At 42.9% G+C, this 21,810-nt stretch overlaps 1 protein-coding gene across 1 annotated transcript in view; it reads right to left on the bottom strand.

Annotated features, from left to right (window-relative positions):
* Positions 1 to 763: 763 nt before the first annotated feature.
* BAALC (BAALC binder of MAP3K1 and KLF4) overlaps positions 764 to 21,810 on the bottom strand; it is a 254,139-nt gene continuing 233,092 nt past the window's right edge. Inside the window, exons 2-3 of the mRNA XM_069220592.1 lie at positions 20,142 to 20,314; positions 764 to 4,948 (exon numbers count right to left, since the gene is read on the bottom strand). Of these exons, the coding sequence (XP_069076693.1) occupies positions 4,838 to 4,948; positions 20,142 to 20,314 (284 nt within the window). The 3' untranslated portion in view covers positions 764 to 4,837. The remainder of the gene's footprint in view (positions 4,949 to 20,141; positions 20,315 to 21,810) is intronic.

The raw sequence follows: 21,810 nt of genomic DNA, 5'->3' as shown, positions 1-21,810 counted from the left end.
CTGTCCTTACAGATAATGTGTCCTATTGGGTTATGGTATGTCAGAGACTTGTCTTCAAAGTTGTGTGCATCATTCATCTTTCTTAATGTAGGAGTTTAAGCACTATTCACTTAGACAATCCTGGCGCTCACTGATAAATTCATGTTAAACCCTGAACACAAATAGTTAGTGGCAGATCATTCAGGATATAAGTGTCTAATCTAGGGAACTATATTCAGTCCTGAAATGGACTCCATGGTTAATCAGAGAAAAAAGATAAAACTATTGCCTTTTCAGCTTACTTAAGGACCTAAACCTTCTTATATGTCTTCCTATTGTGTATTTAATGTTTGTACCAAATGCCATTATGCAATAGTGCATTATATAAAGTTACACCAAGATAGTATAAAGTAGCAATTGCATGAGTGCTTTTACAGTTGATTACATTTCTTACCATTATTAATTTTAAAGTACTTGTCCAACTTCATAAAGGAATGTGCTGTAAAACCTTACAAATAGAAGCATTAGTTACATAAAACTGCCCTAAAACTAATTATACATTTATTTGACTGATTCGTGTCTTGAGTAGGAAAAACTGGATGACAAAGTATGGAATGTGAGTGCATTGTGACAATAAATCCAGAAAAATGCCCTGCTTTGTCTTTGGATTCCATAATAGGGTAAAATTCACAATAAAATATGCATGGCAGTTTGCGAATTAGCTAATACTATTTTATACACAGTAGATGGTAGTATGGAATGTTACATAGAAGAGAACTACATGTGAACTTTAAATATATTTTATTGATTAATGCAATTAATTAAATTATTAAGAAATTGTCTTTGCAATCAAGTCTCACTATCTGAGTTTCACAGTCCACGGACCTCAAACAGCAGAGAAACCAGTAAAGTAATTGAGAGTGGCATGCATCTGGTAATGCTGTGCTAATACTGAATTTAGTGGTCAGTTATTCATTTGTTTCACAGTATTGACTCCATACAACTTTGCTAAAGACGTAGAGCAAGTGGGTTTATATTGCGATTTAATCAGAATGTTTCCAGCAATGTTGCCACTGACCTGCAGAAATATATAATCAATGCAAAGAGGGGCTCATAGCAGAAAATGCCAAGGAAAGTAGTCTCCTTCAGCCCAGCACATGCATATAAAACAACAGAGTATACATGCATTATAAAAAATGAAAAGAGAGCATAATAAATATATCTTTTGAGTGGCTATTGATCAATTCTAGAGGAATTGTGAAACAAACAAAGCGACACACAAACATTTTTTCAATGCATAGATTTGCAGCATTAGTGCCTCCTCCAAGGAAAAGACTTCTGTAATATGAAATTTGATGATTTACAGTGCAGGTTACAGCAGTGAATTATAGTTTACATTCTATGTACTGTTACTCAACAAAATATTATGGAATACATCCCATAAGTGATTGTACAGGTGCAGAGACTCCGAAAATAGGGAAATACAAATACAAACAGTTGGTTATTAGATTCTGTATGAGTGCTAATTAAAAGACATTCACGTAGGTGCTCAATAGATCAGTCATTCATTTTGTTTTAGCCCTTTGTGTCAAGATATACTCAGGTTTATCATGATTCCTTAACAATTAATATAGCTGAATTACCAGACTGTGCAAAATCTTGGTTAAAGCCAAATTAATAACACATTGCCTGGAATGTTTATCCAAAAACAAGACCTGTTTGGTGGTGTTCAGTTTTACATAGCCTTATTAAAATTGTACTTCCCAAATGTGCTATGCCCAGCAAACTGGCCAATTGTAGCATTGATATTACTTTAATATAGCAAAATGGATTACATTAAAAAGGCAGTATATACAGTTGTAATGTTGTACTAATATAAACTATGAAACCATCTACTTAAAACCCCAGAAATCAGCCAGGCGTATAATCGCACTTAGTGCATGCTCTGTGAGATAACCCAGTATGCTTTGCTATGGTAAGGAACAAATAGCAACTACAAAACTAATTATTTTGCTGTCTTTAACACACAATAACTTAAAATGTAGAAATACACGAAAACTTTAAACAGCTATAAAGCTAAGACAATCTTTATGGAGTTCTACAGTTCTACTTGCCTCAGACATAATTGTGAGCATACCAATACAGTACCTTAACATTGTCATCAGTGTTATGATGATATTTATACACCATGTGTGCAAACAAGGGAATCCAATCTTGCTGATGGCCTAAGCCCTTCAGAAGGTAGCTCAGGACAACTATAAAGGCATTTGGATAGAGTGGCCTGTATAACAATTCTCCAAGTGGGGTTGCTAAGACTGTAACACGCGTGTTCCATTGCCTGCAATGGAATGGTCCTACAAGTGGCCAGAGTCTGGGACATGTACAAAAATCAGAGTCTGGGACATGTGCAAAATAAATATGTTTCTATAATTTACTTAATGAGGTGACTAAATGTTCCTATGCTATACAGGGAGTGCAGAATTATTAGGCAAATGAGTATTTTGACCACATCATCCTCTTTATGCATGTTGTCTTACTTCAAGCTGTATAGGCTCGAAAGCCTACTACCAATTAAGCATATTAGGTGATGTGCATCTCTGTAATGAGAAGGGGTGTGGTCTAATGACATCAACACCCTATATCAGGTGTGCATAATTATTAGGCAACTTCCTTTCCTTTGGCAAAATGGGTCAAAAGAAGGACTTGACAGGCTCAGAAAAGACAAAAATAGTGAGATATCTTGCAGAGGGATGCAGCACTCTTAAAATTGCAAAGCTTCTGAAGCGTGATCATCGAACAATCAAGCGTTTCATTCAAAATAGTCAACAGGGACGCAAGAAGCGTGTGGAAAAACCAAGGCGCAAAATAACTGCCCATGAACTGAGAAAAGTCAAGCGTGCAGCTGCCACGATGCCACTTGCCACCAGTTTGGCCATATTTCAGAGCTGCAACATCACTGGAGTGCCCAAAAGCACAAGGTGTGCAATACTCAGAGACATGGCCAAGGTAAGAAAGGCTGAAAGACGACCACCACTGAACAAGACACACAAGCTGAAACGTCAAGACTGGGCCAAGAAATATCTCAAGACTGATTTTTCTAAGGTTTTATGGACTGATGAAATGAGAGTGAGTCTTGATGGGCCAGATGGATGGGCCCGTGGCTGGATTGGTAAAGGGCAGAGAGCTCCAGTCCGACTCAGACGCCAACAAGGTGGAGGTGGAGTACTGGTTTGGGCTGGTATCATCAAAGATGAGCTTGTGGGGCCTTTTCGGGTTGAGGATGGAGTCAAGCTCAACTCCCAGTCCTACTGCCAGTTCCTGGAAGACACCTTCTTCAAGCAGTGGTACAGGAAGAAGTCTGCATCCTTCAAGAAAAACATGATTTTCATGCAGGACAATGCTCCATCACACGCGTCCAAGTACTCCACAGCGTGGCTGGCAAGAAAGGGTATAAAAGAAGGAAATCTAATGACATGGCCTCCTTGTTCACCTGATCTGAACCCCATTGAGAACCTGTGGTCCATCATCAAATGTGAGATTTACAAGGAGGGAAAACAGTACACCTCTCTGAACAGTGTCTGGGAGGCTGTGGTTGCTGCTGCACGCAATGTTGATGGTGAACAGATCAAAACACTGACAGAATCCATGGATGGCAGGCTTTTGAGTGTCCTTGCAAAGAAAGGTGGCTATATTGGTCACTGATTTGTTTTTGTTTTGTTTTTGAATGTCAGAAATGTATATTTGTGAATGTTGAGATGTTATATTGGTTTCACTGGTAATAATAAATAATTGAAATGGGTATATATTTTTTTTTGTTAAGTTGCCTAATAATTATGCACAGTAATAGTCACCTGCACACACAGATATCCCCCTAACATAGCTAAAACTAAAAACAAACTAAAAACTACTTCCAAAAATATTCAGCTTTGATATTAATGAGTTTTTTGGGTTCATTGAGAACATGGTTGTTGTTCAATAATAAAAATTAATCCTCAAAAATACAACTTGCCTAATAATTCTGCACTCCCTGTAGTGTAGGAGTCAGAACATCAACCTCGGTTTGAGATAGCCATAATTATTAGCCCTTCAGGAGAAGCTATTTTACGTTAGCAATGCTGGGGAGGATGGTCAACAGCATTACTTATAATCATATAAAGCAGTTTGGATCAGACATTATTAGAAAATGTTATTGATCCTCAGTAACACAAGCTCACCGCGAAAGGCTTACTAGAAAATCAACTAGTGGTATCATTACCATTGCATGCAAAGCCACAGCCCTTTTGGAATTGAAATAGAGTTAAAGCGGGAAATAAACAAACACATTTGATTTAACATACATAATTACTGAAGTACTGAGGTTGCAATACTTTCAACATCACAACACAATTTGAGATTTAATTTCAATAAATCCCAATATGGTGGGAATTTAGTGAATTGAAGGTAAACAGAGCTATAAAGATTGTTTAGACCTAACAAATCAAATTTCTCAAATACTTCTTGATCCCGTTAGCTTCTTGACAATGATGGTTAGTTTGAATTGGAATTGCTTCTCTTTGATGAACTGAAGTAAAGCAAATGTTTTCCCGCACATACAGAAAATAACACTGAAAAAGTAAAAGCTCATCACAAATCCATGCTTCCTTGTCTTTGTTTGCAGGTTGCACATGTGTCATCCTAATGCGTGTCAAATAGCATTTGCAGCAAGCCACTGTTCAATACAGCAAGTCACTCAAGGCACTCAGCAGCTTTTCATAGCACTCCTTAAAGAACGTGTTACAGTTTTGAGTTCTTCTCACGTGATGTATAGGTAATAAAGTGCACACCAGTAATAAGTTCTTCTTGGCTTCTGACTTCCATGCTACTTGGCACAGTTCTCTGTTATTCGTCCGTCGCTATCGATTTTTTGAATGCTTTTCTGGACATTGATTGTGACTTCCTTCTTGGAGAGCCTTTTGGACTCCCGTTTTCCCTGTTTAAATTATTAAAAATGTTAAATAATGTTTGCATCAACATCACATGTTTAAACAGACATAAAGACTCATAGCTCAGAAAATACAATTTAAATAATTAATAAAACAAAGAACAAGACCAGTATATACATTGTATTGTTTGATTAAAACTAAAAACACTCTTCCTATGGAAACTAGATCCTAACTATAACTACCTACTGGCGGCTGCCTGCAGGCTATAAATATATAGGTATATATATTTATAACCTACTGGCAGTCACCAGTAGGTAGTTATAGTTAGGACCTAGTTTCCATAGGAAGAGTGTTTTTAGGGTCGAGCATGCGTTTCGCTTGTGAGATGCTTTAGGAGTTAGAAAAGGGCTCGGAGCCCCATCCACGTCACATCAGTGTCTTTCATTGGTTTGTAGGCTTGCCTGTTAAAATATGCTTGCTTTCATTAGTGGAAGGCACACATACATCATGCCTTTTCCGGTGGTCAGCCCTCCTTGAGCGCAGCGACCAAGTACTGAAAACATGCGAGGCTCGCTGTTTCCCGTCAGGTTTGTGGACTACTTTTTATCTTTTGTTCGTAGCGCGATCTCACTTGGCAGAAGTCGAGCGCTTTGCATAACATCAACCCTGTTACATAGTTAATTGCACTTTTGCCGGTTACGTAGATAATTGCACTTTTGTCGATAGGTTTCATTACGAGTGAACTGTAGCGTGCGATCGAGCTGTTTTTTTCCATTCAATGTGGCAAGAAAAATCCGGTTGGGAGTTTACAACTGCTAATAGCTGTAACTCAGAGAAACGCAAGACCCTAGTGCATTGCAAATGCTTGTTTGTTTTGCCAATAACTTTGGCGCCCCTTGACAGATCTTCATGAAATTTTCAAAACTTATACTTCAGTGTGTTCAGTTGCTGTCTTGAAAGTTTCAGGGTGATCCCTCAAGCAGGGGCTAAGAAAAAAGGGGGTGGGGGGTCCCAAAACACATTCTCCCCACGCATTTTCCATTAGGGATGTTGAACACGACTACAGCCTGAACTGCAGGACAGAATTATTCCAAATCTGGCAGAAAGCCAGCTCTTGGTCTAGAAAGCGTGCTTTTTGTGACTTGGTGTAAATCCATTTAGTAGTTTTTGAGGTATTAGTGTTTAAAAAATATAGCTATCTAGGGGCGCGGATCTTCTGCGGATTCAAATGTCTCAGTGCTGGTATTTGATTGGTTGCCAACACTTCAAGAAGAAAGTATTGGCAGCCATTTTGAGACTTGGCTTCAGCCGAGCACCACAAAAAAAGCTGAAAAAAAAGAAAGAGGACCAGGTTAGGGTCATTCTGAGCCTCTAGACCCAGCTAGGGCTACTAAGCATATTTTTAAAAGAAATCTCAGAAAAATCTGTGAATCCAGATCCGCAGATTTTTCCATGATTTATTTTTTGTTTTTAGCAAAGGGTGGTCTCCAGACTTTTTCTTTTATTTTGCACCAAGGTGGGACAGGTCCCCAGGGCATTGAGGGCTTAAACCTGTAGGGGGGCACACAGGGCCCCCACTCCTGGGGCTTATATTAGCTTCAGGGGCCACCACCTCACTGGGGCGATTAAAGTAATGCGGGGGCCACTTTGCCCCTCTGTGCCCCGAGGAACACCTCCTTCCCAGGGGCAAAATGTTTATTTGTAATGGAGGAGACCCGTATTGCCTCCCCTACAGCCCAAGGGACCGCCTTCTCCCCAGGGCTAAAAATAAAATTCATGCGGCCGCATGCCCCCCCCCCCCCAACAACCCTGTAGATCACCACTTCATTGGGGAGCCAATAATAGACCTGGGGATTGCCACCCCCCAAGGCCGGCTCCTGCTATGTCCCGGGGTGCCCACCTCTGGGACATAGCTATTTGCTCTGACTTGGCAGGAGCTTTGGCAGCTCCCGCCAAGTCAGAGCAAATACTGCTTCCAGGGGATGAGAGCTGTAAAAGTGGCCTCGCCCACTGGAAGCAGAGATTTTATCTCTTACTCTGCCCGCAAATATGCGGGCAGGGAAAGAGAATAAACTATTATTCTTGCACACAGCATGTTTAGCAGCTCCCTGTGTGCTAGAGCAATGCCGGCTCCCACAGGAGGCCTGGGGCCAGTTACGACTGCAGGGGCCTTGAGGTTCTTCCCCTGTTCCCATTACACAGGGCCTGGAGAATAGGTTCCCCAAGGCCAAAATCGGCCAGAGGAGAAGGCCCCCCTCCTACATTTATTTATGGACGTGCTTCAGGGGATGAGGTCCCCAAGGTCGAAATCAACCCAGCGAAGGGTGGGGGGCCACGTGGCACCTCTCCCGGATTAAATGAAGGCCCGAGGGATGGGGTCCCTAGGGTGGAAATTGGGCCCCTAGCATACATGGTTCTCCCTTCAAATTGCTACAAGTATGCAAATCAGCTGGAAGTTCTACCTGCTTGGCCACGCACTGTCCACCTTAGTAGTATGCAAAGGTCTTCCCACATTTTACCAGGATGATGGATAGCTTCCAAAATGGGCCCCCAGTGCATTTTCTGCTGGTTTTGATGGTGCATTCTTGATGCCGAGGAATATGAGGATATTGCCACAAAACAAAGAAGCACTTACTTCAGATAGATAAGAGGAAGGACTCTGGTTTGGTGGAAATTTTTCATCTTTGTAGTCTTATTGGCCTCTCTAAAAGAGGATTCATGTTATCAGAGAGTTCTAGAGAAAGAGGCAAGAGTAACAATCATGTTGCCAAAATGCACACAAGGTCACTGGTGAAATTTTCTCGTGGTCCATTACACAGCTGTAGTGTAGAATACATACTGGACATTTACCCAAAGAAGCAGAAAGAACTCCACTTGGGTGGATATTTCTTGCAAAGCTGTGGACTCTTGCTCAATAAGAGGGCAAGGGAGGTTCCTTTGTGGCAGTCACTCAGACCACTAGTGATACACCCACACAGACACTCACACACCCACTCATGCACCCATTCACAGCCACTCACACACAGCCACTCACAGACCCACTCACTCACGGACCCAATCACAGACCCACTCAGACACTCATGCACCCACTCACAGACCCTTTCAGACATTCATGCACCCACTCACAGACCCACACAGGCTCACAGACCCACACTCACTCACAGGTGCACTCAGAAACTGATGTACCCACTCACAGTCCTACTCAAGCACCCTCTCACAGACCCACTCAGACTCTCACACACCCACTCACCCCCCCACTCAGAGACTCACGCACCCACTGAAAGACTTAGGCACCCACTCACAAATCCACTCAGAGACTTACACCCACACACACACACACAGACCCACTAAGAGACCCATGCACCCACTCAAAGACCCACTCTGACACTCACACATTCACAGACCTACTCAGAGACTTGCGCACTCACTCACAGACCCACTTAGACACTCATGTTCCCACTCACTGACCCACTCAGACATTCACATACCCACTCACACTCTTACAAACACAAAGACCCACACAGGTACTCACACACCCACTCTCAGAGACACTCCAAACCCACTGTCACACCCAGAGACACCCTCTCACACCTCCTCTCACACCCAGACACTCTCACACCCACATAGACCCTCTCACACCCACTCTCACACCCAGACAGACACTCTTACAACCACTCTCACACCCATTCTCACACCCAGGAAGGCATGCCCTACACCAACTCCCGCTGCACACAGACAAAGTCCGTGCGCAGTGCTGGGTCGGGTGGTTTTAGTGGGTTATAGCACAAATATTACCCAAATGTAACACAACTATAGCCCAATTACATAATTGTGCAGAACATTTATTTTTGGGGGTTTTATAGAACAGACTTGAACCGAAGGTGTTAGAGTGATTTACATGAGAATCAGTTTCATTACACAAGGACACATTAGTTTTGGTTTGAGGCATGGGGAGTTTAAGGGGCATATTTCTACTTGTTTTGCACCAAATTTGCATAATTTATTTTGATGTAAATTCTGTGCAAAACTAACTCCATATTTATACTTTGACGCTGACCTGTCTAGCACCAAATTTATGGAGTTAAAGTCATTTTTTGGACATGGAAACCTACTTTGCGTCAATGAGATGCAAAGTAGGCGTTCCCGTGCAAAAAAATTACTCTATGGCCTTAGCGCCATATTTATCCCCCGTGCTAAAATCACGCACGGGGGAGGAGGGGTCAAATCATTATTAAACGCCTGGGTCAGGGCTGGCATTAGGGGACCTGTTGGCCTATTTCCATGGTGACAAACCATGGAATAAGCCCACAGGTGCCCTTCCCAGGCCCCAGGAACACCCTCACCCACACCAGAGGGACAGCGGAGGATGGGGGATCCCATCCCAGGTAAGTATAGGTAAGTACAGGTAAGTATTATTTTTTAAGTGCCATTGGAGGCCCTGAAATGGGTCCCCCTACATGGCACTGGGTGCAATGGCCATGCCCAGGGGACCCTGCTCCCCCGTGCTGGCCATTGAGGTGGTGGGCATGACTCCTGTCTTTTTCTCACACAGGAGTCAAGTGGTATGCATGGTTTTGCATCAGAACTCTAAACTGCCTAGCGTCATTTTTTTGTGTGCAAAACCCCCTTCTTCCATACCGCCAGCCCCACCCGACTAACGTCATTTTTATTTACACTAGCCTACCCTTTGCACCAGCTTGCACCATTCCATAAATATGGTGCCCGGCTGGTGCTCAGAAATGGTGCAAGCCGGTGCTAACCTTTTTGGTGCAAAACTGCGTTGGTGCAGTTTTGCACCAAAAAGTATAAATCAGGGCCTAAGTGATTTCCCCAAAATCACAGGATGTTGAGCTGACGCTGAAACTTGAACCTGGTTTCCCAGTTGTACAGTCTGCAGCTCTAGCCGTAAAGCCACATCCTCTCCCCAAAGTGTAACAAATAATTAAGTGATCAACTAGAGTAAAAAAACATAAAGATAGCAACTAATTTAAAAGTGGTTTGTCGCTATTTGAGAACTCAGAAAATGTTTCTTCTTTTTAGTGTTTACAGCACGAACCATAATCTCTATGGGAATAGGACCCTCTCATTTTTATAACTTCTAAAGGTTACACTTTAGATATTACACTTTTGGTTACATCAAGATGACGTCAGGTGCACCACACTATAAATATAGAATGTTAGCAATATAGTTGTTCATTAGAGTACTGTGGGGAAGCAGTGGTCAGGGGCACAGACTTAGAGATAATTGAAGGCAGGGAGGAGGGTGCAGAGGCAACAAACTGACCACGCTGGGCAGGCGAGAGGGGCAGTGGCAGCACAATGGACCATAGAGGGCAGGGGAAAAAGGGGCAGGGGCAGCAAACCAACAATGAAGGAGAGGTAAGAGAGGCTGTGCCATTCTAACCAACTATTGAGGGAAGAAGGAAGAGTCAGTGGCAGTACAACCATACATGCCAACAGCCCCAATTCAGGCATGAGACTCCTAATGTTTTTAAGCCCAAAAGGGCTTTATTTTGTCTCCGTCCTCTCTAAAATATCCTTTTTTTCCAATGTAAGTCAATGGGGAAAATCAATTCCCCAGATTTTGTTTCAAAACCTCCCTCTTACCAAGTTCAAAGTGTTGGCAAGTGTGGTACATTAGAACACGGAGGGCAGGAGGAATGGGGTAGGGACATGAAGTCAGGAAACAGAAGGCAGGAGGGAAATGGGCAGGTGTACCAAACTGACCTTACAGGGCAAGCGTCAAGGGTCGCAGCAGTACAATGCACCACGCAAGGCAAGCGGAACTGCAGTGCAGCACAACAGACCATGGCAAGCAATAGGTAGAGGACAGGGCCATGCACACGGACAACAGAGAGCAGAGGGGAAAGAGACAAGGGCACCAACTTGACCATAGTGGAAAAGACAGGAGGAAAATTTGCAGCATAGTGGTTCAGGGAGGGGCAGTGGCAGCACATCGGACCATGTAGGGAGGAGGGAGGAGGCTGGTGCATGGACTCGGGAAACAGAGGGTAGGGAGGAGGTGGATGAAGCAGCAAGCTAACTGTTCAAGGTAGGAGGGAAGGGCAGTGGTAGAACAATGGCCACACAGCTGTAATGAGGGAGCAAGGGCCTGCACTTGGACAATGGACTACAAGGAGGGGGGCAGGAGCAGAAAGCTTGGGTGGGGGCAGCACAATGCCAGGCCAGGCCCTGCGTCCAACCCCTCCTCCCCACCGTGCATTGCGATGGGCATCTTACTGAATGTTAAAAAAGCCCTAGAAATTCACTGAAAAAAACAAAGCTAACAAGGATGTTATAGTTAGGAAATAGAATTTAAAAAACTTTTAAATTCACTAAAAGTAAAACAAAGGCTACAGAGACGTTATAGTTAGGTTCAGATTTTTATACACGCAAAACCACAGAGATTCAGGTGTTATAGTTAGAGTTATTTCAGGCAACTATAACTTGTGCCCTAAGGTAACTATTCACATGCTCGGCATGCTCCTGCAACCTAGTGTTGTGTTCGGAGTGTTGCAAGTTCTTTTTCTTTTAAGAAGCAGTTTCAAAGTCACAGGATTGATACCTCCTTCTCAGTGATACTGAGCATGGGCATCAACTCCTTTCCTAGATTGTTTTCCCACAGGCGGGTGAGAAAAGGAGAGTAGATGAAGTCTAGAGAAAGAGATGTCCATGCAAATGTAACTACATATGCACAACTATATATAAGGTATACTGCCACAGGCATCCAGGGATGAGGGAGGGTGCATGTTAAGCTACAGAACTACATAGCACAAACATATGCTTAATGGGTATGTAACATTTTCGGTTTGATGGCATGTGTGGCTGTAGATACACATGCTCTGCATAGACCCTCCATGAAAGCGGTGACTAGCCTGTGAGAGTTGCAGTTGACTGGAAAAGTGTTCTTAGTAAAGCTTGGTCTATGTTGGCTTGCTGACGTACAAGTAAATGCACAATAGTGTTTCGTAAATCTATGTGGTGTAGACCATGTAGCTGCCTTGCAAATGTCAGCTAAGTTATATATTTCCAAGGAAAGCCGTAGTGGCTCCCTTCTTCCTGGTAGAATGTGCACTGGGAGTAACAGGAAGTTATCTTATTGCTGTAGCATAACAAGTTTGAATACATTTTACTATCCACCTGGCTATGCTATTCTTTGATATTGGATTGCCTTTATGAGGTAGTGAGAACGCAACAAAGAGCTGTTTAGTATTTCTAAACTCTTTAGTTCTGTCAGTGTATAACATTAATGCACATTTTACGTCTAGAGTGTGAAGGGGTCTTTCAGCAACTGAGTTAGGTTGTGGAAAGAAGACAGGGAACTCCATGGATTGATTAATATGAAATTGAGAGAACACTTTAGGAAGGAACTTTGGATTGGTGTGAAGAACCATCTTATGCAGATGTATTTGGAAGAATGGTTCTTGCAGGGTTAGGGCGTAATGCTCACTAACATATGTGAGAGATGTGATAGCGACTAAAAAAGCCACTTTTAATGAGAGGTTGTATTTTGTAAGTTTGCGCCATTTTTGCGTCAAAAAGCGGCACAAATGCAGCGCTAAAAAAGTATAAATATGGGCCTACATGTTTTAATTACTGGAATCCTAAAGAGGGATGTATGTTGTCTGTTATATAAGTATGCAGTTACAGCTGTGAGATGTAAGCGAATGGAGGTGTAAGCTAAATTAGCTTTCTGTAGATGAAGCAAGTAGCACACAATGTCTTGGACAGTAGCTTCAATAGGAATAATGCATTTGGGTTGACAGAAGCAAGCAAAGTGTTTCCACTTGGCAGCATAACATGCTTTGGTAATGGATTTACATCTTCTCTGAAAGGTCCATGTATTCTGCAGGGAGGTCCAGGAAATCAAAGTATGTGACCTCAGGAGCTATATCACAAGTTTGAGTGATTTGGGATCTGGATGCCTGACCTGACCTTGGTTTTGAGTGAGAAGGCCCGGCCTTTTGGGAAGCCTCTCAAGGGGAAGTACTGGGATATCCAATAGTGTGGACAACCAGGGCTGGCTGTGGGAGCAACAAGGATCATGTTGAGAGACGTTTACGTGATCCGTCACACTAGAAAGGGAATGAGAGGGAGAGTAGGAAAAGCATAGAGCTTTGCCCTTGGAGAGAGGGTGTGGATACCTGGAGGTAAAACGTTGGCATTTTGTGTTTTCTGCTGTGGCAAAAAGATCTATTTGAGGTGTGCCCCGCTTTCGGAAGTATTTTTGAAGGACTTGCTGGTGGAGTTCCCATTTGTGGACTTATTGCTGCATCCTGCTGAGCAGGTCTGCAAAGTCATTGTCTGTTCCCGGGAGATACTCTGCCACTAGGAGTATTTGTGGGTGGAGAGCCCATTTTCTATTGTCTGAGAAAGTTGTGACAATTAGAATGAGCGTATTACCCAGTTTCTGAAGGTATTACATTGCAGTCATGTTGTCTGTGCGGACTAGGACAACTTTGTGAGAGAGGTGATGAAAATCCAGCTTGTGTGTGAGGGGTCGTCGTCAGTATGATCTGGGGTACAGCGTACAGAAAAGGCCGCCATTTCAATAGGTTGGCGGTGTTCCACCATTGCAGAAAGTGATGAGTATGGCGATCTAACAAAACTAGATCTTCCCAGTTATCCTGTGATTGAGTCCACTGGCGAGACAGACAGTAATGTAGGAAACGCATGTGAAGTCTGGCGTGTGGAATGATGGCAATACATGAGGCTATCTTCCCTAACAGGTGCATTGCAGACCTGACAGTGGATGAAGAGTTCTCTCGAAAGTGAGGGAGGAGAGACTCGAAGTTGTGAACAAGAGCTGGATTGGGGTATGCTATCCTCAATTGTGTATTGAGTATGGCTCCTTGACAGGGCTGTATCTGGAGAGGTTGAAGGTGGGATCTTAGAAAGTTGAGTGTGAAACCTAACTTGTGTAGAAGCTCCACTGCTATCTGAGTGTGATGCTGGCATTGTGCTAACTTGGTGGCTTTGATAAGCCGGTCGTCTAGGTAAGGGAATACGTTTCCTTTTTTGCCTCCTGAGATGTGCTGCCACTATTGCTAGGCACTTTGTGAAGACCCTGTGAGCCGTGGTGACCCCGAATGTAAGAACTTTGAATTGGTAGTGATTTCCTGCAACCATGAAGCTGAGGTATTTGTGATGTGCAGGGTGGTTAGGAATATGGGAGTAAGCGTCCTTGAGATTCAAGGCAGTCATGAAAAAAGGGAATCACGTCTTGAAGAGTGACCATGTGAAACTGTTTGGAAAGAATGCATTGGTTTAAGCGCCATAGGTCCAGAATGGGCCTGAGAGAGCTGTCTTTTTTTGGAGAATGAGGAAGTATAGGGAGTATACTCCTGTTTCTTGGTGATGTAGCAGAACTGGCTAGATGGCCACTTTGAGAAGAAGGTATTGTACTTCTTGAAGGTGTTCTTGAGAGAGTCTGTGAGAGCGGGGGAGATGTTTGAAGAAGTGCTAATGAGCTACAGACAGTAACCATGTTGGATAATGGAGAGGACCCGCTGGTCTGAAGTGATGTTGACCCATTGCATATGGAAATCTTGAAGTCGACCCCCACAGGTGTAGAATGGGGGGAGGGGGGCGTAAGCAGACACTGTTTAGAGGTTGATGTAGACGTGCGGGTGGTGGTGCGCTTACCTCTACCTTGTGTGTTGTTACCTCTATAGATGCTTCTATGTCACATGAGTAGGAGCTTGAAGGCTGCCTGGACTGAGATGTGGAGGCCTCTGAGGATGGTGGTTTGTAATCATCCCTGACTGTGGGCAGTGCTTTAAATGGGCCGGTACTCTCCGGTACTGAGTACCGGCACTTTTTTATTTTGAGAGGGAGAGTACCGGCATATCTCAAGAAAAACGTAATACTTTTAATTGGAGAGTACCGGCACTTCTCAGAAACAAGCAGGTACTCTATTACAGAGTACCTGCACTTCTATTTTTCCATTTAAAACACTGACTGTGGGGGGACAAAAAGTACCTCTTTAGGAGGAGGGCTGTAAAGTACCTATAGCCTTTGCAATATGAGTGTCTTTTTTCAGTTTCTCAAGGGTGGAGTCCTCTTGGGTGCTGAAAAGGTGCTCATTATCGAAGAGCATGTTTAGCACTGCTTTTTTCACTACAGGTTTAAAACCTGAGCATCTAAGCCAGGCACGTCTCCTTACAATGATTCTAGTGTTGATGCCACGTGCAGTGGTGTTCACAACATCGAGGGCACCTCTAATAGAGTGGTTATTGATTGTCTGTCCTTCTGTAACAATCTGTTGTCCCATTTTGCTTTGCTCATCTGGGAGATTTTGGAGGAGCTCCTCCATCTCATCCCAGTGAGCCCAATCATACATTGCAAGGAGGGCTTGTGCATTGGCAATGCACCAGTGATTACCAGCCTGCGCAGCCACCCTTTTACCTGCAGCATCTATCTTTTTACTCTTCTGGTCTGGGGAAGGAGAGTCCCCTGAGGCTTGACTATTGGCTCTTGTACGTGTGGTAGTAGCCACAGTGGAATCTGGCAGGACTTGGGATCGTATGTATGGTGGATCAGAAGGAGCAGGTTTGTATTTTTTGTCAACTGATAACTCTAGTGTGAAGTGATTCCTTAAGGATTTCAATGAGCATGATGAAGCATGCCAGGGAGCATGGCGAGGAACTGAATATCCTTATGTGTGTACGTTAGGCTATCAAATAAAAAGTCCTGCTCAATGGGGTCACTGTGATGGTCGACTTAGTGAAAAGCGGCTGCTCTGGCTATCACCTGCTGGTAGGATATAACATCCTCTGGCGGTGAGGGTCATGTGGGATATAAATCTGGGGCTGTGGATAACATGGGATCAGGGTCATATGTATCCCAAGAATCTGGGTCCTGTAGTGTCCCAACTAAATCACCCCAGTGAATAACAAGAAAACCTGTAGTGTGAAATTTCCTACAGAAGAGGCAGGTGATTGAGAGGGGAAGTGGATGGAGGAGAAGCAGGTTGTGAAGGTGGAGGGGAAGATGGAGGGGGAGGAGGAGGAGGCTTGCTTACAATGGTAGCCTTGTCCTTTGCCCTCTTTGGAGGAGGGGATGTGTCCTGAAAAGTTGGCACCGACAAGCATCTATGGTCTCCAAAATGGGTTCTGCAGGGGAATGTGTGGCCGATGATTGAATAGAGTCTTTCGGCTCCGAAGAGGTGGAGTTCTTGGATTTTGAGACCGAAGCTTTAGGTCGGTGCCCTTTTGCCGGTGTTGAGGCAAGGGTGGAAGCTGGCCTCAAAGCCAAAGCTGTCAGTGCTGAGGTTCGGACGAAATGGCCACCACGTCTCAGCCCACAGAACAGAAGGAGGTTGATGCCAAAGACAGTGTCTTAGCATTGGCAGCTCTCGGTGCCAAGCCAGAAGGTGAGGTATCTGAGCCTGGTTTTCAGAGCAGGCCATGGTCTGCTGGCAGTAGCAGTCTGGTGACCTTGGTAACAGGCTTTTTTGAAGTCTTGACAGAGGCAGGAGGGGACATTGTACCTACAGGTTGCACTGATGTCATCTTTTGGCTTTAAATGTCTTACTGAATGTCGGAGTCCTAGATGGAAAAATCCTCCACTTGTTCAGGTTCCTCCTGAGCGTGCTCCTCCCCAAAGATGTCTGGAGTATCTTCCTGGGTCTTATGCACCATCTCTAGTTGACAAGCCCGCTGGTCCGAAGTGCCTTTTTCATCCAGAAGGATCATCAGGGATCATGGGTGGCTTCTTGATGGTGGGGGAGAGGCACAGGTTACACAGCAGATGTGGGTCGGTGTGCGGGAATTTGGAGTGGCATCAAGGACAGATTTAAAACGGCGTTCATCCATCAGCACGGATTACTGGTCGGTGCCACGTGGTGAGATAGGCCTGAATGGGCGAAGACACCCCAAAGGGCGTTCGGTCGGTTTCCAGACCAACGGAGTGAGACAAGTGTGATAGCAGAAAGGCACAATCGAGAACAATACCATTGATTTTAGTAAAGATGGAAGAAAGGTTTCGAAAACTGGAGCGAAGGAAGAACGGACCAAAGAGACACATGTCCAAACCCAGGGACGGAGAGAAAACAATCAAACAAAGGAGTTGATGCCCGTGCCCAGTATCACTGAGAAGGAGGAGACACTTGATCCCATGTCTCGAAAATGCTTCTTCGAAGAAAAACAACTTGCAACACGCTGAACCCAACACTAGATGACAGGAGCATCCAGAGCATGTGCATCTACAGCCAGACATGCCATTGAACATACACTTTTTAAACAACCAAAAGTAGAGACGGCAAAGAATTTAAAGCAGTGAATCCACTTAGTCAATTCAACTTTATTTGACTAAAATTGCCATTAAAGTTCATAAGTGTAGAATACATAAATACAGTATTACATGAAAAACAATTTCATGTATTTTTAAGGTAAAAACACTGAGGACAGTCTTTCAGTCGCGTAACAATAAAAACCTACGTACAACAATGAGGAACATTTCCAGGTGGACAGGAGGACAGATGCTTCGTAATTCTTTCTCATGCTCAATGAGCTTTTTATATAACTAGTCTCCGCATGACATATTCGGGACAGCCTAGCTGTTGTATGAAAACAATAGCTTGTATGTATTGTCTGATACTTGCTTTTGATGGAGTGAGACTAAAAAGCGTTTCTGGTCAGATATATACAAAGGGCAAAATAGCATAAAGTGAACAGTGCTTCGCTTCGAGACGTTATCAAAGAGACACCTGGGGAGATTCGAAAAACAAGGTACCTGCCTTGGAAATGGCAACAAAAAGTGGATGATGTTACATTGTAACTGGGTAATGATGAATCTGTGCAGATGACCAGTAGCGACTTCTAAACTGTATTTTCTATATCTTCTACAAACAAGTCTTATGGCGACAAATAAGAAACAACCTTCTGACTAGATCTTTTGAGTTATTTAGGATACTATCTGGCTTGGAGTAAAGTCCTGGGACCCCTAGTGTAATAAATGCTTGTTTGATTTACGCCAGCCACGAAATGGCAGTCATATTATTCAGAGCTGAGCGGTCAGAGATTAGAGCTCTTCAAAATGTTGCTTCAGGATTCGTCCACACCATGAAAGGTACCTAGAATAATAACATCTTCCCCATAGTCCAATCCAACCTCAGAATGATACATAAAGGGGGACGAAGATTGTGGGACACACTACGTATATAGTTGTTTTACCTCCATACACTGGCACTATGGCTCCCTATCGCAACGCAGTCGCGCTTGTAAATATGGACTAGCTCTCTCACTAGTTTATGGCCCAGTCTTGATGCAAAACGAAAAACTGTGTTGATGGACCTTTGGAACTGAAGCACACTTAGGTTAAGTAAAACATTCCAGTTTGGGGCTGTATAGAAAAAAAGCCCAAGTATGTTAAATTGTGCAGCCCTACAATACAAAACGTCTTGGATCTGGTATTTCAGGCTCACGTTTCATAATGAATGATTTGGTTATGTTGGTCTTAAGACCCAAATCATTCATGAAAGTGCCAAAGGCATCTAGGAGGATTTCAAGCCTGTTCACGGTTCTTGAAATTAGAATCACTTCACCCACGAAGGAGTATTGGAACTACGCAGTTCCCCAACAGAGGCATATCTTATGTAGTTAATTCTCTAGCACAATAATATATATTAAAAATAGAAAGGCGCAATAATATATATTAAAAATAGAAAAGCGGTCATTACACTGCCCTGGTACACCCCTAAGGTCGAATTAATTTTAGGAGAAAGACCGTCATTTAATCCAAAACTTATCTTTGCTGATGTATTCCAATATGATACTCAAAACCAATCATGGCCAGCCCCTCTCCCCCCAATTATGTCCCACAGTTTGAAGCGGTGCACCTTGTCGGCGCCATAAAACAAATCCTTAAAAGGCATGTGAATAGCCCCTCACCTGGCCTTGACATATTTCTCAATAATGAGTCTAGTTCAAAGCAAATAGGATTGAAACCCTTTGTGAAGTGCTCAACCCAGGTTTTAACTGGAATAAGGGACTCAGCCTGAGTTCTTTCATAATTGGAAAAAAAGGAAGATTGATAACTTTCCAGACGGCCGTGCTGTCTTTTAGTTTCCCTGCAGCTTCCAAGTGCTCCCAAGATGTCAATCTACTCTTCGCTTTCCTTGCGGATAGTATTTCATTATAGATCTGCCTGGCAGTGATTATTTCACCCATTTACTGAGTGCTATTTTAAGTTATTTGTGGGCAGCAGTTCATGCATGGTTAAACCATTCATGCAGTGGTTTGCTCTTAGAGACTCTATGCACGACTAACAAAGAGGAGATGGAAGAACACAGTGAATGTAACACTTCTCAAATGATCTGAGGCTCTTCTCCTTGTCTGGAGCTCACTGTGATTGCATGCTGGTTGTCTATTAATAGCTCTCACATAAATTGCTCTTTGTCAACCTTTAGCCACTTAACTCTAAGCCCTTTATTCCGTGCATATTCAATTTTCTCACTCATAGCCTGAGTGCTACATTCTGAAAGATCGAGCTTGAAAAGTATTGTAGGCGGGTTATGTTCAATAATGCAACTGGCAACCACATTCAACTCTATCAGTAAGGGTTCAAAATCGAAAGTTAGCAACATGAAATCATAAAAGTGAATTCAAAGTGTAAATGATTTGATCACAAATTTCCTTGCTCCAATACAGACTTTGTCAGATACTTACTGAGCAGGGGAAAAATGTTGAAACATTGTCCAATTTGTTTCACACTTTTCAACATTTTCCCCTGCTCAGTAAGAGCCTGGCAAATTGGACTATTGTATAGCAAGGCCTTCATGGCTAGCAAATGTTTTTGATATAATACTGTAGGAAAACAGTAACCACTCCAGGTAATCCAATCTCTTACTAATGGGCTGGTGTTGGTCAGTGTTTGTGATTACCTGGAAGGCCACACCATGGTGTGCTTAGATCCTGGAAAAAGATGAAGCACCTATTTGAGTATCTGTGGTTGACACTGGCTGGCCAGTGTCTTAGATCTCATTTGCAGAGTAAAAGAATGTTTTTCATCCATCCTGATATCAAGATTCAAGGCTTTCATGGAAGGAACTGGTCTGGTTCAATGTTAAGGAGGACCAAGTTCCTGCATCCACAGCTGTTTCGTAACACAGAAGAAGACTACCATTTTGTTACAATAAATGTTGTTGCACCCAACCCAATACTATAAAGTACATATACAAAGCTAAACACTGTATCGAAGTAGTTGGGTCACCATCTTGCAAAACAATGAATCACGTACCTCTGTGTTTCTGAAGATGCCCTTCTGCTTCTGTGTCTTTGTTCCGGTGGAAAAGACGGAAGGTTTACCACACTGTGTGCCAGAGTTTGTCTTCTTCAAACCCTCAGTGCTAAGTTTTCTTGCTGCAGTTGAAGAGACAGTGACAGAAGGCTGTTTGCCGTCCTCCAAAAGGCCTGCAAAGAAAACATTAGTTCTTATATGTCTCATGGTGCTCAGAAGATATTACACCAAAGTATGTCAGTGTTGCTCGGGGCGATGGACGCTTCATTGCAGTGTTACTCCACTTCTACATCTATTTTATCATTTGTTGTGCATTTTTTTCAGTTACATCAATTTTTGGTTACTTGGTACATTGTTCTGTTTGAATACATTAATCTCAACCCCCCGTTCAACACTGAATTTCAACAATATATTGCTGTATTTCAATATTTTACAAAATCACCCTGGTTGATAGTATTAGAAAAGAATAGAATTAAATTATAAATACGTTTTTCCTAAATGTTTTTGCTGTTTTTGATGAATTATATAGCTATAGATACCGTGAGCCTGATTTGAGGAATAAATATACACCTCTAGATGCATAGATTGTCTAAAGTGCTTCACGTACACATGAGTTACCTGCTACTTGTAGAACTTACATTAATATATGGTATTCACACATATTTTGGACTTATGCTTATTGTTGTCAATCTAGATGTAAACTGTGATTGAAGAGTGAAAATACTAGTAAGTAATAATTAGCAATACGTTTGAAAATCATGTTTTAGTGGAAAGCGGCAGGGAGAGGAATAATAATTTTAAAACAGAGAAAATCTCAAAATTAAAATTTGTATATTTTTGTAATCTGTCATATATTTATCTTCAAAAACCAAATCACTAATTAGTAACACCCATTAGAAACATAGACAGCTTTTTACATTTGAACCACAATTCCAAACCTCCTAGTATGGGTTCCTCTCCTAGGACATGCACAGGTTGCTGCTCCTTCCTTTTAAAAAGTCAAAAATAAATACTGGATTTCTACGTGCAATCCCTGGTACTTCCGGTTCTTTGGCAAAACTCACTGCCTTCCAATAATGTTTTATACTATCACATTTTATTGTTTACTATTTTAATGCACACAAATAAATAATAGGGACCCATTTTCTATGAACAAAAACAATGAAACCTAAATAAATAATTCCGCTAACAAGGCCTGGGAGGAAGGGATGCAGATGGAATTCCTCTTGCTGGCTCTGGTGTAGAGGCAGTGGAAGTCATCTTATTACTCAAGCCTGTACCTTATTACGCATATGCTATTTTCATTTACAATTAAAGTTAGTTGGTCACTAGATTCAGGTCTTTTGGGACACTGTTCCAGAGTTGTGGCCCTGACACTATTAAGGCTCAGCCTTCATGTCTGGACAAGTGGATGGGCGTTTTGAGTACTCAGGAAAGGCTACGTATTACTTTTAGGTTACTAAACATACAAGCACAGGGCTCAGGCAGTATCACACTACAGGTAATGCTACGCTGCACACGTGTGCAGAGCACATCCTGACATTCCTGCATCCGACCTTCTCTAAGTAAATCACACCTTCCAATCGGAGTGTTCTCTCTGCCAAGGGTGAGTGAGGCACATACTCTCATATTACTCTGAATCCACCCCAGCCAGGCAGGTAAAAGTAAA

The sequence above is a fragment of the Pleurodeles waltl genome, chromosome 2_2 (genome assembly GCF_031143425.1).
Source record: "Pleurodeles waltl isolate 20211129_DDA chromosome 2_2, aPleWal1.hap1.20221129, whole genome shotgun sequence".
NCBI classification, from domain to species: domain Eukaryota; kingdom Metazoa; phylum Chordata; class Amphibia; order Caudata; family Salamandridae; genus Pleurodeles; species Pleurodeles waltl.
Note: the sequence above shows the minus strand (reverse complement) of the source record. Positions and strands in the feature narration are given on the sequence as shown.